This window comes from Trachypithecus francoisi, unplaced genomic scaffold (genome assembly GCF_009764315.1).
Source record: "Trachypithecus francoisi isolate TF-2019V2 unplaced genomic scaffold, Tfra_2.0 Lachesis_group0, whole genome shotgun sequence".
Classification (NCBI taxonomy): Eukaryota; Metazoa; Chordata; class Mammalia; order Primates; family Cercopithecidae; genus Trachypithecus; species Trachypithecus francoisi.
The window spans coordinates 64253168-64267623 of NW_022681453.1; the positions used below are offsets into that span (position 1 = coordinate 64253168).

The 14456-nt window shown below is 42.4% G+C and overlaps 1 protein-coding gene across 4 annotated transcripts in view; it reads right to left on the reverse strand.

Moving 5' to 3' along the window:
- The window catches only part of LOC117083390 (kalirin-like), a 141280-nt gene that overhangs the window by 10375 nt on the left and 116449 nt on the right, over nt 1–14456 (reverse strand). For all 4 annotated transcript variants that reach the window (XM_033210982.1, XM_033210977.1, XM_033210976.1 and 1 more), the window contains 2 exons: nt 12512–12676; nt 9263–9341 (listed from right to left, as the gene is read on the reverse strand). In XM_033210982.1, coding sequence (XP_033066873.1) covers nt 9263–9341; nt 12512–12676 — 244 coding nt within the window. The remainder of the gene's footprint in view (nt 1–9262; nt 9342–12511; nt 12677–14456) is intronic.

The window sequence follows — 14456 nt, forward strand, 5'->3', positions numbered from 1 at the left end:
GGAGTCTTGCTCTGTTCACCCAGGCTTGAGTGCAGTAGCATGATCTTGGCTCACTGCAATCTCTGCTTCCCAAGCTCAAGTGATCCTCCAACCTCAGCCTCCCAAGTAGCTGGGACTACAGGCATGCACCACCATACCTGTCTAACTGTATTTTTTTTGTAGAGATGGGATTTAGCCATGTTGCCCAGGCTGGTCTTGAATTCCTGAGCTCAAAGCGATCCACCCACCTTGGCCTCCCAAAGTGCTGGAATTAGGCATGAGACACCGTGCCTGGCCTGAGAGGCAGTTTAATACATCAATTTAATATAGTTTAGCAGATTATTGAAATATTTACTTATATGACTCTCAATCGTATGTTTTGAGTGGCTACTTCTTCATTTTTCAGTTTTAATTATTTCTGTTGACATCCCACTATGGAAGATCAGATTTTAGCCTCCTTCCTCCCTCTGTCCCTGCCACATAACTACTATCCCCATCCACTGTCCTCCCAATAAAATTATAATCAATATTCAGTGTCTACATTACTACACTATGTCTATGCTATTCACAGTTGAGCCTCTAGTAAATGATGACTACTTTTCCTTTTTCTGACAGAATGCAATCTTCAATCATTTCTGACAAAGAGTGCATGGGAAATAAATTGTTTCAGACTTGCATATCTGAAAAATTTGTACTTATTCTACATTTTTTTTTTTTTTTTTTTTTTGAGACGGAGTCTCGCTGTGTCGTCCAGGCTGGAGTGCAGTGGCCGGATCTCAGCTCACTGCAAGCTCCGCCTCCCGGGTTCCCGCCATTCTCCCGCCTCAGCCTCCGAGTAGCTGGGACTACAGGCGCCCGCCACCGCGCCCGGCTAGTTTTTTGTATTTTTAGTAGAGACGGGGTTTCACCGTGTTAGCCAGGAGGGTCTCGATCTTCTGACCTTGTGATCCGCCCGCCTCGGCCTCCCAAAGTGCTGGGATTACAGGCTTGAGCCACCGCGCCCGGCCTTATTCTACTTTTATACTTGATTGTGAGTTTAGCCGAGTATAATCCAGTTGGAAATTTTTTCAATCACAATTTTGAAGGAATTATTCTGTTGCCTTCCAACTTCTATTGTTATTGGTAATGTTAACTGTTAATGTCTAAAGCATTATGATTCCTAATCCTTCATGACCGCTTTTCTTCATGGAGAATTTGTAGGCTCTTCTTTCTTCCTAAGTGTTGAGAAATTTCACAATTATGTGCTGCAGTATGATCTATTTTCATCCATTAGGTTGGGCACTCAGGTGCTCTCTCAATTAGTAAACTCAGGTCTTTTCATTCTGGGAATATTTTATTTTTTAGAAATAATTCCTTCTTCTCTCTATAATTTGTTCTATTCTCTCTTTCTGGAATTTCTGTTTTTCAAATTGGACCTTCTAGTCTAGTCCTTTAATTCTTCTTTTCCTATTCTATTTCCCATTTTTTTTCCAGTTACTCAGATTTCTGGGAAATTTCCTCAACTCTGTCTTCCCACATTTCTATTAAGGTTTTCAGGCCAGTTGCAGTGGCTCACGCCTGTAATCCCAGCACCTTGGGAGGCCAAGGTGGGGGATCACTTGAGGTCAGGAGTTCAAGACCAGCCTGGACAACATGGTGAAACCCCATTTCTACTAAACATACAAAAATTAGCCAGGCATGGTGGTGCGTGCCTGTAATCCCAGCTACTTGGGAGACCGAGGCACAAAAATCGCTTGAACTTGGAAGGCAGAGGTTGCACGGAGCCAAGACTGTGCCACTGCACTCCAGCCTGGGTGAAAGAGCAAGGCTCTGTCTTAAAAAAAAAAAAAGGTTGTTTGTTGTTTTTTGTTTTTGTAGAATTATGCTCTTTTTTTATAATTTCAATATTATCCTTTATCTAAGGATACTAATGAGAGTTTTTGGAAGTCTTTTGCTATATAGTGTGTTTACTTTCTTCTACTTTTGTTTTGATTTCTGTCTTTAATGTTAAAGATTTTCCTCAACTGTTCAGAAATTCTTAGTAGTTAATTCATTTCACCTGGAGGATATTTTTTGCTAGATTTAGAATTCTTGGTGGCCAGCTCTTTTCTTTCAGCATTTTAAAGATGTTGGTTCTGTTGTCTTCTTGCCTCAATGGATTCTGATGAGAAATCTGCTGTCATTTGAGTCACTGTTCTACCTGAATGTAATATGTTGTTTTTTTCTCTTGTTTCTTTCAAGATTTTTTTCATGTATTTATTTTGTTTGTTTTTTTCTGTCTCCTTACTGTCACTACTTCACCCCAAGGGCACATTTGATTATAATGTGTTCTGGGCATGGTTTGTGTTTGCTTTTTATTTAGGTCACTAAGCTTCTTTAAAAATTTGTGTCTTTTGCCAAATTTGGGACATTTCTAGTCGCTATTTCTTCAAATTTTTTCTGCACAAATCACTTTTTTCTTTCCCTCAGGAGTTCTAGTGACATGAATGTCAGACCCTTTGATATTTTCCATAGGACTCTGCGGTTATGCCTAATATTTGTAAAATATTTTTTCTCTCTATTCTTCATGTTGGATAATTTATATTTCTTCTTCTTCAATTTCACCAACTCCTCCGTCAGCTTTGTTCTGTTATTGAATCCATGCTGTAAATTTTAAAATGTTAGATACTGTATTTTTTGTTATATAATTTTCATTTAAAAATAATTTCTATTTCTCTGCCAGTAACTTCTATCTTTCCATTCATTTAAAGAGTGTTCACCTTTACCTTACAGAAGATGGTTGTAATTGCTACTTTAAAGTCTTTGTGTGATAGTTCCAATATTTGGATCATCTCAGAGCTGGCATCTGTTGATTGTTTTCTTCCCGAGAATTTTTTAAGTTTTTTCCTGCTTTTTGTAATGTTGAGCAATTTTAGATTGTATCCTGAACATTTTGAATGTTATGTTGTGAGACTCTGAATCTGTTAAAATCCTCTGGAGAAGGGTGATTTTTGGTTTATTTGTATGTTTTGATCAGTAATCAGCTTGGTTAGGTTCAGGCTGCAAGTTCCGTCTCACCTTCTGTGGGAGGTGGTTCTACTGCCAGTTCAGTTTTCAAAGTGTTTACTATGTTTTTAGGTCTGCCCCTTGTGAGCACCACACAAAGATTAGTCTGAAGCTGAACAGTCACTGCGCAGTGGTTTACATCGTAGTCCAGTTCTCAGAGCCTTGCTATATTTCTTTGAATGTGCCTTATACATGTACAGCAGGAAGATGGCCCAGGATTTGAGTCATTTCATGTAGAATTAGGAGATCTTCTTTAGCTTTCTCCTGAGATTTCCCCCACATTCTTTATCTCCTAAGGGCCCCTTTTTGAAGTTGTCTGGCCAGAAAGATGGGATTCCCTCAGGGGTTTAGCTTCCTGCACTGTCATGCAGTTTCACATGACTGCCCTTGGGGCGGAGTAGTGACAGTAAGGAGACAGAAAAAAACAAACAAAGCGTGAATTATTCTGTTCTCTCCACTCAAAGGGTTCCCCTTTCTTTGTCCTTTGGCCAGAAATGTGGGTTTTTCTTGGAGTTTTTGCTTTTTGTGCATGCTACATAGTTCTTTGATTTGGCCCACGCTTGTATCAAAGCTGGGGAGATAAAGGAGAAAAGAGGAAAGAAGAAAAAAGGAAGGAAGGAAGAAGGGAAGGAAGGAAGGAAGGAGGGAAGGAAGGAAGGAAAGAAAGAAACTGCTATTCTCCTTGTCATTAGCCATTCTTCAAGTTTTTACTTTTCTTTCCTTCCTTTTAGTTTTTTGAGACAGGTTCTTTCTCTGTCGCCCAGACTGGAATGCAGTGGTGCGATCTCGACCTCCTAGGCTCAAGCAATCCTCCCACCTCAGCTTCCCAAGTAGCTGGGACTACAGCTGTGCACCACCATGCCTAGCTAGTCTTTTCTTTTATTTTTTTTTTTAGAGATGAAGTCTCACCATATTGCCCAGGCTGGTCTTGGACTCCTGGGCTCAAGTGATCCTCCTGCCTCAGCCTCCCAAAGTGCTGGGATTATAGGCATGAACCACCACATCCAGCCCAAGTCTCTTGACTTTCCATTCTCATATCTATTATTTAATTTAATACCCAGGTATTGCTTTTTGTATCTTGTCCAGGGATTCTGGTTGTAATCAGTGGGAGATAAAGGCTACAGTGGGTTTACTGTATCATGGCCGGCATTGGAAGTCAGCTCATTTTGAAAGTTCAGGAATAAAAACGTGTTTGGTGGCAGGGCATGGTGGCTCACACCTGTAATCCCAGCACTTTGGGAGGCTGAGGCAGGCAGATCACCTGAGGTCAGGAGTTTGAGATCAGCCTGGCCAACATGGAGAAATCCCGTCTCGACTAGAATACAAAAATTAGCTGGGCGTGGTGGCAGGCACCTGTAATCCCAGCTACTCGGGAGGCTAAGGTAGGAGAATCGCTTGAACCTGGGAGGTGGAGGTTGCAGTAAGCCGAGACTGCATCATTGCACTCCAGTCTGGGAGACAGACTGGAGTGTCTAAAAAAAAAGAAAAGAAAAGAAAAGAAAAAAGATGTTTAGAAGCTCTGAGCTTGTGGGTGAAGCCTGTCAACTTTTACTTTACTACAGAGTAATTTGACCAGACTGCTCAGATGGGAAAGCTCCATAATCAGTATCTTTAAGTCTTTCCTTTTGGGCTGGTTAGAGTTTCCGGAGAAACAGCCCCCTGCTTTCTGCCTAGAGGGTGAAACCTCAACCTCTGGAGGTCCAGCGGATAAGAGAGCTGGGTTCTGAGTACCCAGCATGCATACATTCTCATATTGTCCCTGTTTGCAGAATGGCTCCACTGCCTTCAACTGTGCCTGGTGTCCCCAAGGGCAGGGATGCTCCATTTTTCCCTTTCCAGAAAATAAAACTTCATGCCGGGCACGTTGGCTTATGCCTGCAATCCCAGCACTTTGGGAGGCCAAGGCAGGGGGACTACTTGAACCTGGGAATTTGAGACCAACCTGGGCAACATAGGGAGATCTTGTCTCTACGAAAAATTTAAAAATTAGCTGGGCATAATGGTGTGTGTCTGTAGTCACAGCTCCTTGGGAGGCTAAGAGGATCACTTGAGCCCAGGAGGTCAAGGATGAAGTGATTGAGCCACTGCAGTCCAGCCTAGGTGACAGAGTGAGACCCTGTCCTAAAACAACAACAACCACAACAACAAAAGAAACAAAGAAACGAGAGAGAGGAAGAGGAGGAAGGGAGGAAGGGAGGGAGGGAGGGAAGAAGGAAGGAAAGAAGGAAGGAAGAAACTCTAAAGAAGGAAGGAAGGAAGGTAGGAAGGAAGGAAGGAAGGAAGGAAGGAACCAGTCTTTTCTTGGATGACGAAAGACAATCACACAGATATTTGAAGCTGGGGAGCAGATTTGGAGTCAGCTTATCCCTTGAGAATACTGACCGGTTGCCTGCATAGAATCTAAAAAGGTAGGACCAGGCCTCCAGGTAAGGATGGCAGGCTGAACACAGACATCAGTTTTCACTCCCTTCTGAGACACAACTTCTCAAAAAATTTTAGCCAATCCTTTCAATTTTAGCACCCCTCCTTCTACCTACTTCCAGAGGTACTTGATGCTCCTAATACCTGAGCCTTTGGGTAATTCTGCTGCAAAAATGACACTAGCCCTCATTTGACCCCATGACTGACTGACTCAGTTCTTCAAGATCATTTATCATTCTTTCATCTGTTTTTCTTTGTCTAATACTTTATTTTTGTCTCTTCTTCCAATGTCTTCATTCTTATATGCCTACTTAAAAAAACAAACAAACCCTTCATTGTAGTTTCAATGAAGTTTAGGAGGAAGTGAAAATAGATGCCTGTGTTCAACCTGCCATGTCTCCTGGAGACCTGGTACTGCTACCTTTCTGTATAGCAATGGGTATAGGCAATGGTCAGCATTTCCAGTGACAACCCCCTGCCTTCTTTATACTGCATTGTTGCCTATATAGCTCATTCCTGGTTAAACACGCCATACTCAAGTGCCCTTTCCTTCTATGGATGTGCTGTAGGAGAGAACATATTCCTTCCTGCACTGTGGTTTTTTATAGTATTTAATTACCAGAGCGCTCCTTTTAACAGAATAGTCACAAAGGCCCAGAATTCCAGTTTAAGTATGATGAAGAAAGTCGATTAACTTCTATGGCCCTGACACAGATATCTTTCCTGTGTCTCACATTAACATCTCTATGTATTATTTTGGCCGGGTGCAGTGGCTCACGCCTGTAATCCCAGTACTTTGGGAGGCCAAGGTGGGTGGATTGCTTGAGCTCAGGAGTTTGAGATTATCCTGAGAAACATGGTGAAACCTTGTATCTACAAAAAAAATGCAAAAATTAGCTGGGTGTGATGGCTCACGCCTGTAGTCCCAGCTACTTGGGAGGTTGAGGTGGGAGGATCACTTGAGCCTGGAAGGTTGAGGCTGCAGTAAGCAGTGATCACACCACTGCACTCAAGCCTGGGCAACAGAGTGAGTCCCTGTCTCAAAGAAAAAAGGAAAAAGAATAAGAATTTCCATGTATTATTTCTATTCTGTTAATGTACAACATTTTGAAAAGATCTTCTGAAAATATGAGGACTATTCTTGGGAGAGAGGAAAAGCTTCAGGCTGTTAGAGACTTTAAAACAAAAACACTGATTACTTTTGAACAGATAAGAAAATTGATCTTCCCTTTGAGAAATATCAAACTAGTCATCTGTTTTAGCTAAAACATGCCTTAATCTATGGCTAATAATAGCAAACGCATGTCTCCAGGAGAAATTAACTGGCACATCCAGGTGATGAAACCGATTTCATTTAGAACTAGCTGGGGATTTAATTGGCCCATTATTGGGGGTCATGTTTAGCTTCACAAATTTCAACATAATAGAGCAAACTAGATTTCAGTTACTAGAGCTTATTTTGGACAATAATCGATATGATGAGAAACAATATATACTAGTAAAACAAGCCCAGGCTTGGAGTTGGGTAGCCCAGAATTTGAATCCTGGCTCCACACCTCCTAGTTGTGGGACCTTGAGAAAGTGACCTAACCTGGCCCTGAGTTTCCTTTACTGAAAATATACTTCAGGCTGGGTGAGATGGGTGGCTCACGCCTGTAATCCCACACTTTGGGAGACTGAGGCAGGAGGATTGCATGAGCCAGGAGTTTGAGACCAGCCTGGGCAACATAGTTGAGAACTCCATCTCTACAAAAGAAAAACAAAAAATTCTTGTAAAAGTTTGCCAGGTGTGGTGGTGTGCACCTGTGTAGTCCCAGCTACTTGGAAGGCTGATCACCCTCCTGCAAGCCTGGGGGGATCGCTTGAGCTCAGGAGATTGAGCGTGCAGTGAGCTATGATAGTGCCACTGTATTCCAGCCCTGGTGACAGAGACAGACCCTGTCTCAAAAAAAGAAAAAAGAAGACAAAAAGAAAATATACTCAGCTGGGTGTAGTGGCTCAGACCTATAATCCCAGCACTTTGGGAGGCGGAGGTAGGAGGATTGTTTGAGCCCAGGAATTCAAGACCAGCCTGGGCAACATAACAATACCCGATCTCTATCTTTTTTTAAAAAAAAAGAAGAAAAAGGAAGAAAATCTTCTCAAACAGTATCTCATAGTGTTGTATGGATTAAATTAAATAATGTTTGTGTATTAAGCAGTAGGGCTCAAACAAATAAACAAAAATAACATTTGTATGTAGTATCTGCTTAGTATCTAGAATACTATAGATACGGAGATCCTCGTTGTCATCATCATCATCACATACATTTCCTTGGCTTTTTTCTTCTGTTTGGCTACACAAAGAAGACAGGAAAGGAGAGGTAGAGTTTGTTTTTGATGAAAGGTGCTGTCACGGAAGGCAGGGAATGACATGGTGACTCCTGCCCAAGACACAGGAATAAGGACCATTTGGCTTCCTCTACAACTTCTGTCACAACCACGCCAGCTAAAAAACGTTATGCTTCACTGAGAGACGCCAATCAGAGATAGAGATGATGTCGATGGCCCATTGTTAGTGGGTATTCTTTTATTTATACATCCGGGGGGATGATCTTACGGGTGGGCAACTGTAAGATCTACCCACATTCCCTCACCCAGACCACCTGGAGACCAAAGCATGATAGGGATGAACCCCTTTTGTTTCTTTCCCATCAACTATTTTGTGGGCCAGGTGATAGAGTTTTAATTTTTCTGTTAAAAGTCATATTTGTATCTATTTTATTTTTGAGGACACACTAAATGCTCTCTAACCAAAATACTGCAAGTGAGAAAGAGAGAGAAAGAGAAACATATGAATGTGTATATGTGTGGCAGGGGGAGGACTGGGATTAGAAATCCTCATAGAATAATGAATGTGCTTGGTACACGGGCAATATAGAGATCTATACCCAACAATTAGTGATTATACAGTCTTCCCAGGAACATATGGAAGTTTTTACAAAAATTAATCATGTGCTACTCATAAAGCAAGTCCAAACAAAAACCAAGGAATCAGTACCATATAAATTTTCTGACCACAATGCAAATTAAGTCAGAAATCAGTAATAAAAAGATACTTTTAAAAACTCATACATTTAAAAGTCTCATATATATATAAACATGTTTCCATTATAACGAGATCAAATAAAAATTCATGGTTGGAGAAAACTACATATAACTAATAAGGAAATACTGCATATCAAAACTCAGACCTATAGCTAAAATTGTAGTTTGAAGAAAATTTTGGGCCTTAAATTTTCGTATTAGAAAAGAAGAAAGGCTGAGAATTGATGAATAAAGCATCCAACTTAAGAAGTTAGAAAAATAACAGTAGAAATGGCCGGGTGGGTGGCTCATGTCTGTAATCCCAGCACTTTGGGAGGCCGAGGCTGAAGGATCACCTGAGGTCAGGAGTTCGAGACCAGCCATGACCAGCATGGAGAAACCCCCGTCTCTACTAAAAATACAAAATTAGCCGGGCGTGGTGGCACATGCCTGTAATCCCACTACTCGGGAGGCTGAGGCAGGAGAATCGCTTGAACCTGGGAGGCGGAGGTTGCGGTGGAGCCGAGATTGCACCATTGCACTCCAGCCTGGGCAACAAGAGTGAAATTCCATCTCAAAAAAATAAAATAAAATAAATAAAATAAATAAAAGAAAAAGAACAGTAGAATATATAAATATTTTAGTTGTTTTCTTGCTATGGAAAGAATTGCATTTGTAAAAGAAATAAACAATGACAACAACAAAAAGTTATTATTCTGATGTGATGTTGCTAGGTGTTCATGAATGAAGGAATAGAAAACTGTGTCATTACCTTCCAATTTCATTCAACTCAGTGTAAGCTGAGTCAAAATTTTCCTTCCAAGAAATGGTGGCACCATCAGCAGCAGCATCTTCGGAAGAGAGAGAATCCATTTACAATATCGAGGATGTCATATAAGAATAAAGAAAAAATTAACAGAAAAGCTCCAGAGCAACCCCAAAGCAATTCTCATGAACAAATATGGAGTCTGACTCAGTGGGAAAATGCCATGATTCTCTGGAATGTTATTTTTAAAAATCTTCCAAGGGGAAACTGACATGACAGAGTTGGCTTCTCTCTCCCATCTACTTAAACAAAGGGAAAACTCAGGACAATCAGAAATATGACTTCTGGATATTTTAAAAGATAAATTTGGGAGAAAAATTTAAAAGGGATAAAAGAACACTTTGAAGGCCTAGAAAAGCTGGTGAAAATCAGGGGTATAAGGAGGATGCAGAGAGTGAAGGGAAAAGTTACAAGGTCAAGAAAGGAGAAAAGGAAAATACATTTTAGAAATTTCTCTTTCTAGCCTGAGCCACATAGCAACACCCTGTCTCTACAAAAAAATTAAAAATCAGCCAGGTGTGGTGGTGTACACTTGTAGTCCCAGCTTCTCAGGAGGCTGAGGTTGGAGGATGACTTGAGCCCGGGAGGTCGAGGCTGCAGTGAGCTATGATCGCGCCACTGCACTCCGGCCTGGGAGACAGAGCGAGACCCTGTCTCCAAAAAAAAAAAAAAAAAAGAAAAAATTCTCTTTCTTATCCCACTCTTCTCAGGCATTAATGAGCTTATCTGGTATACTGAAGGATCTAACTTAACCCACAATATCTGCCTGAGTAGATTCTTTGGCAGTATTACCTTGTGTGATGTGTCAATTCCTTGGCAATGATTCATGCACGGGTGCACACACACACACACACACACACACACACAGCATGCACAGCAATACACATTTGTGTCGTCTGTTGGGGACCAAGGTTCACAAATAGCAAAACACACAGCATTATCTGGGGCTGGAGCAAGTGAGCGGCCTGGGAGGATAGGGGTCACACGAGCAGCCTGGCTCGGCTGACCCTGGAGCCAGTTCCCTCAGGTTTCCCAGAGCACAGCCTGGCTGAGACTGAAGGCAGCTTATCCATCTTGAATTCTGAGGAAACGGAGACCCAGGGCCTAGGTTTCTGCATGAGTCACAGGCTCGTGGGAACAAAGCCAAAGTCACTGGGAGAAAACTGGACTGACAGTGGGGCTGGAACTGGAGAGCATTTCTGGATTCAGGTCGGGGCAGAGGTGACTTAGAGGGTTTCCCAAACCCCTCTGGAGACTCCAGAATTCCCTTAACCCTAAAGCACACAGGTCCATTGTCTTTCAAGTACAGTCACCCGCCCCCCACCCATTGCTCTCACCAGTACACACAGACCACTCCCTTGCACTGCCCGAAGTTTCACCATTTGAAGATTTCTTTCTTTCTTTTTTGTTTTGGTTTTTTTTGTTTTGTTTTATTTTGTTTTGTTTTGAGACGGAGTCTTGCTCTGTCGCCCAGGCTGGGGTGCAGTGGCGCGATCTCAGCTCACTGCAAGCTCCACCTCCTGGGTTCACGCCATTCTCCTGCCTCAGCCTCCCGAGTAGCTGGGACTACAGGCGCCCGTCACCACGCCCGGCTTGTTTTGTTTTGTTTTTTTTTTTTGTAATTTTAGTAGAGATGGGGTTTCACTGTGTTAGCTAGGATGGTCTCGATCTCCTGACCTTGTGATCCACCCACCTTGGCCTCCCAAAGTGCTGGGATTACAGGCATGAGCCACTGCACTTGGCACTAAATTAATCTTTATAAAGTACCTTTGATTTATAATATATGATGACTATGACTTATATACCATCTGTATGTTTTCTTTTTCTTTTCTTTTTTTTCTCTTTTTTCTTTTTTTTTTTTTTGATACAGAGTCTCCCTCTGTCGTGCAGGCTGGAGTGCAGTGGTGCGATCTCGGCTCACTGCAAGCTCTGTCTCCTGGTTTCACACCATTCTCCCACCTCAGCCTCCCGAGTAGCTGGGACTACAGGCGCCCGTCACCACGCCCGGCTTGTTTTGTTTTGTTTTTTTTTTTTGTAATTTTAGTAGAGATGGGGTTTCACTGTGTTAGCTAGGATGGTCTCGATCTCCTGACCTTGTGATCCACCCACCTTGGCCTCCCAAAGTGCTGGGATTACAGGCATGAGCCACTGCACTTGGCACTAAATTAATCTTTATAAAGTACCTTTGATTTATAATATATGATGACTATGACTTATATACCATCTGTATGTTTTCTTTTTCTTTTCTTTTTTTTCTCTTTTTTCTTTTTTTTTTTTTTGATACAGAGTCTCCCTCTGTCGTGCAGGCTGGAGTGCAGTGGTGCGATCTCGGCTCACTGCAAGCTCTGTCTCCTGGTTTCACACCATTCTCCCACCTCAGCCTCCCGAGTAGCTGGGACTACAGGCGCCCGCCACCACACCTGGCTAATTTTGTTTTTGTATTTTTAGTAGAGACGGAGTTTCACCGTGTTAGCCAGGATGGTCTCTATCTCCTGACCTTGTGATCCACCCGCCTTGGCCTCCCAAAGTGCTGGGATTACAGGCTTGAGCCACTGCACCTGGCCTGGAGAGTTCTTTAGGATAGCCAAGTTTTCTCTTCCAAAATGTCCCTGGGATGAAGATGATTTGGGCAAAATAACCTTATTTGTAAAATACTCATATTTAGCTAGCTATATGTGTATCTTAGTTAATTTTTCAACAAATCTACATAAAATTATATCCATGTTGAAAAAAACTTCTAGGATGATTGGGGGTGAGTGAAGTCCTTCAGCCAGGTTGCTTTTCTCTCCCCCATTTGAAGTGGGTGAGTCCCTCATGCAGGGAGGTACATTTACGGCTGGCAGGGGTGCCTGGGTGGGAGGAGGCTTTGTTCCACTGTCTCAGAAGAGGGGCAGAGAACATCCATAGGACTCGTGACTCCTGCCCGTAACTCTCCTTTCCTGGGGCATACTCAGTCCCCGGGGAACTTGGCAGATGCAGGGGTAGGCATCGGTGCAGACCTAACATTTGCCCAAGATGCTTGGAGCTATACTTTACAGAAACATTCTTCTCGGGCCTCTAAAATGTTGCCTGACTGGAGCCACCAGGTGCCTCTTGCATGGTGGCCTGACATGTCAACGTGCCCATGAGTCTGTGACAGGCAGCCAGGTGTCTCGCCCCCACTGCCTGGGGGGCCAGGGCTGGGCTGGGACTCACCATATTCTGGAAGTCGCACAAACTCCGAGGGCTCGCTGGGAAGGCTGATTCCCCAGGGGTTACTGGCACTGACTCTGAACTGATAAGGACACCCAGGACTAAGGTCTTCGATGACGAGGTAAGTGTCCAAGGTCGAAGCCACCGACTGCTGCCAGATCTGAGAACCTAGTGTACGATTTCCCAGGAGAGGGAAAGAGAAAAGCCAAAGGGATATTGTTTCAAAGACCTTCAGTGAACAAAGAAAGGAAAATACACATATTCAATTCAAGGGATGCTTGTGGTTACTGTGTCAGGCTCTCAAAGCCTGTAGGCCAACTATGGTAGTTTGGGTTCAATTTCCTACATGACGGAATAAATGGTGAGAGACATGGAAGAAGCTGGCCTACAGATTCTGTTTACTTTCAAATGTGCAAGTGTCAGAGTGAAAAGACATAGATAATACAGTAATACAGAATTTACAGAGGACACACAAAGTAAACTTTTTTTTTTTTTTTTTTTTCTGAGATGGAGTCTTGCTCTGCCACCCAGGCTGGAGTGCAGTGGCGGGATCTCAGCTCACTGCAAGCTCCGCCTCCCGGGTTTTACGCCATTCTCCTGCCTCAGCCTCCCGAGTAGCTGGGACTACAGGCGCCCGCCTCGACGCCCGGCTAGTTTTTTTTTTTGTATTTTTTCGTAGAGACGGGGTTTCACCGTATTAGCCAGGATGGTCTTGATCTCCTGACCTCGTGATCCGCCCGTCTCGGCCTCCCAAAGTGCTGGGATTACAGGCTTGAGCCACCGCGCCCGGCCACAAGGTAAACTTTTAATAAGGCCAGAAGAGTATATTTTTAATTAATAACATGAGAGAAAATATGCATTTGGAAACTGAAACAAAATGGAAATTAACATGCACTGAACACTACGTACATGTAAAATCCTGTGGAAGGTGTCTTCAACATAATTATCTCATAGTTAAATGAGATTTAAGACAGAAAGTTAATTCTGTCTTAAATCCACAGAAATCCAGTGAGGTAAAGGACTAATCTTACTTTGCAGATGTAGAAACTGAGCCTCAGAAATATTAAACAATTTGCCTAAGAGAACTTAGTTAGTGAGCTGAACTATGAACTGGATAATGCTAAGGTAAATATGAACTTTCTAAAATGTGTCTCCCAGCTCACTATTAATACTTTTGTGCTAACCTGGGAGACACAAGAGTGAACAGCTTAAGAAGGATGCAGAAATAAATGGGTTGATAACTGCATAGGGCCTGTTTAACAAAAAAGAAGGAGAAAGAAGAGTTAAAATACTAAGCATAATGAAAGTAGAATAAAACAAATGGTTTTGGTTCGGGGGATAGGGTAGCAAGCACTTGCTTTCAGTTCAATTGTGTAATTCCTAATGTGATTCAGAGTAATTGTGTTATGACTCTGAATAACTGTGGTTGTGTTATTAACAATTAGAGCGATCTGGCAGCTTCTATTTTAACTAAGTCTTCTTGCTAACTAGATGGAAGTCTCAGTTGTTTCTAACTGATGAAGAAATATATTCACTTTTAGCATGTAAATGTAACAAATTTTAACAGTTTCAATTGCACAATTTCAAAAGGCACAATTAAAAAATATGTATTATCTAAATTTTATCTGGGGGTAGGTAGGGGTTGTAGAATTCTACCCGTACTACACTAGTTATTTCTCTGGGAGAAAGGTCACAAATAAGCCAAGTAGACATCTGAGGTCTAGTGCTAGCTCTGCCTCTCATATATCTTGTATTTCTTAACGTTCTTTAGGCCTTAGCCTCCCCCTCTGTAAAATGGGCTTGATCATCCCTGTCTGGGTGATCAAGTGTGTTAAGTAGGGATATCTGCATGAAGGCACCTTGAAACCTGCCCTGGGTCATAAATATGTCAGGGAGGTTTGGATCATCTGAGCCAAAAGAGCTGTTGAACATCTGGGATTAGAAGGCA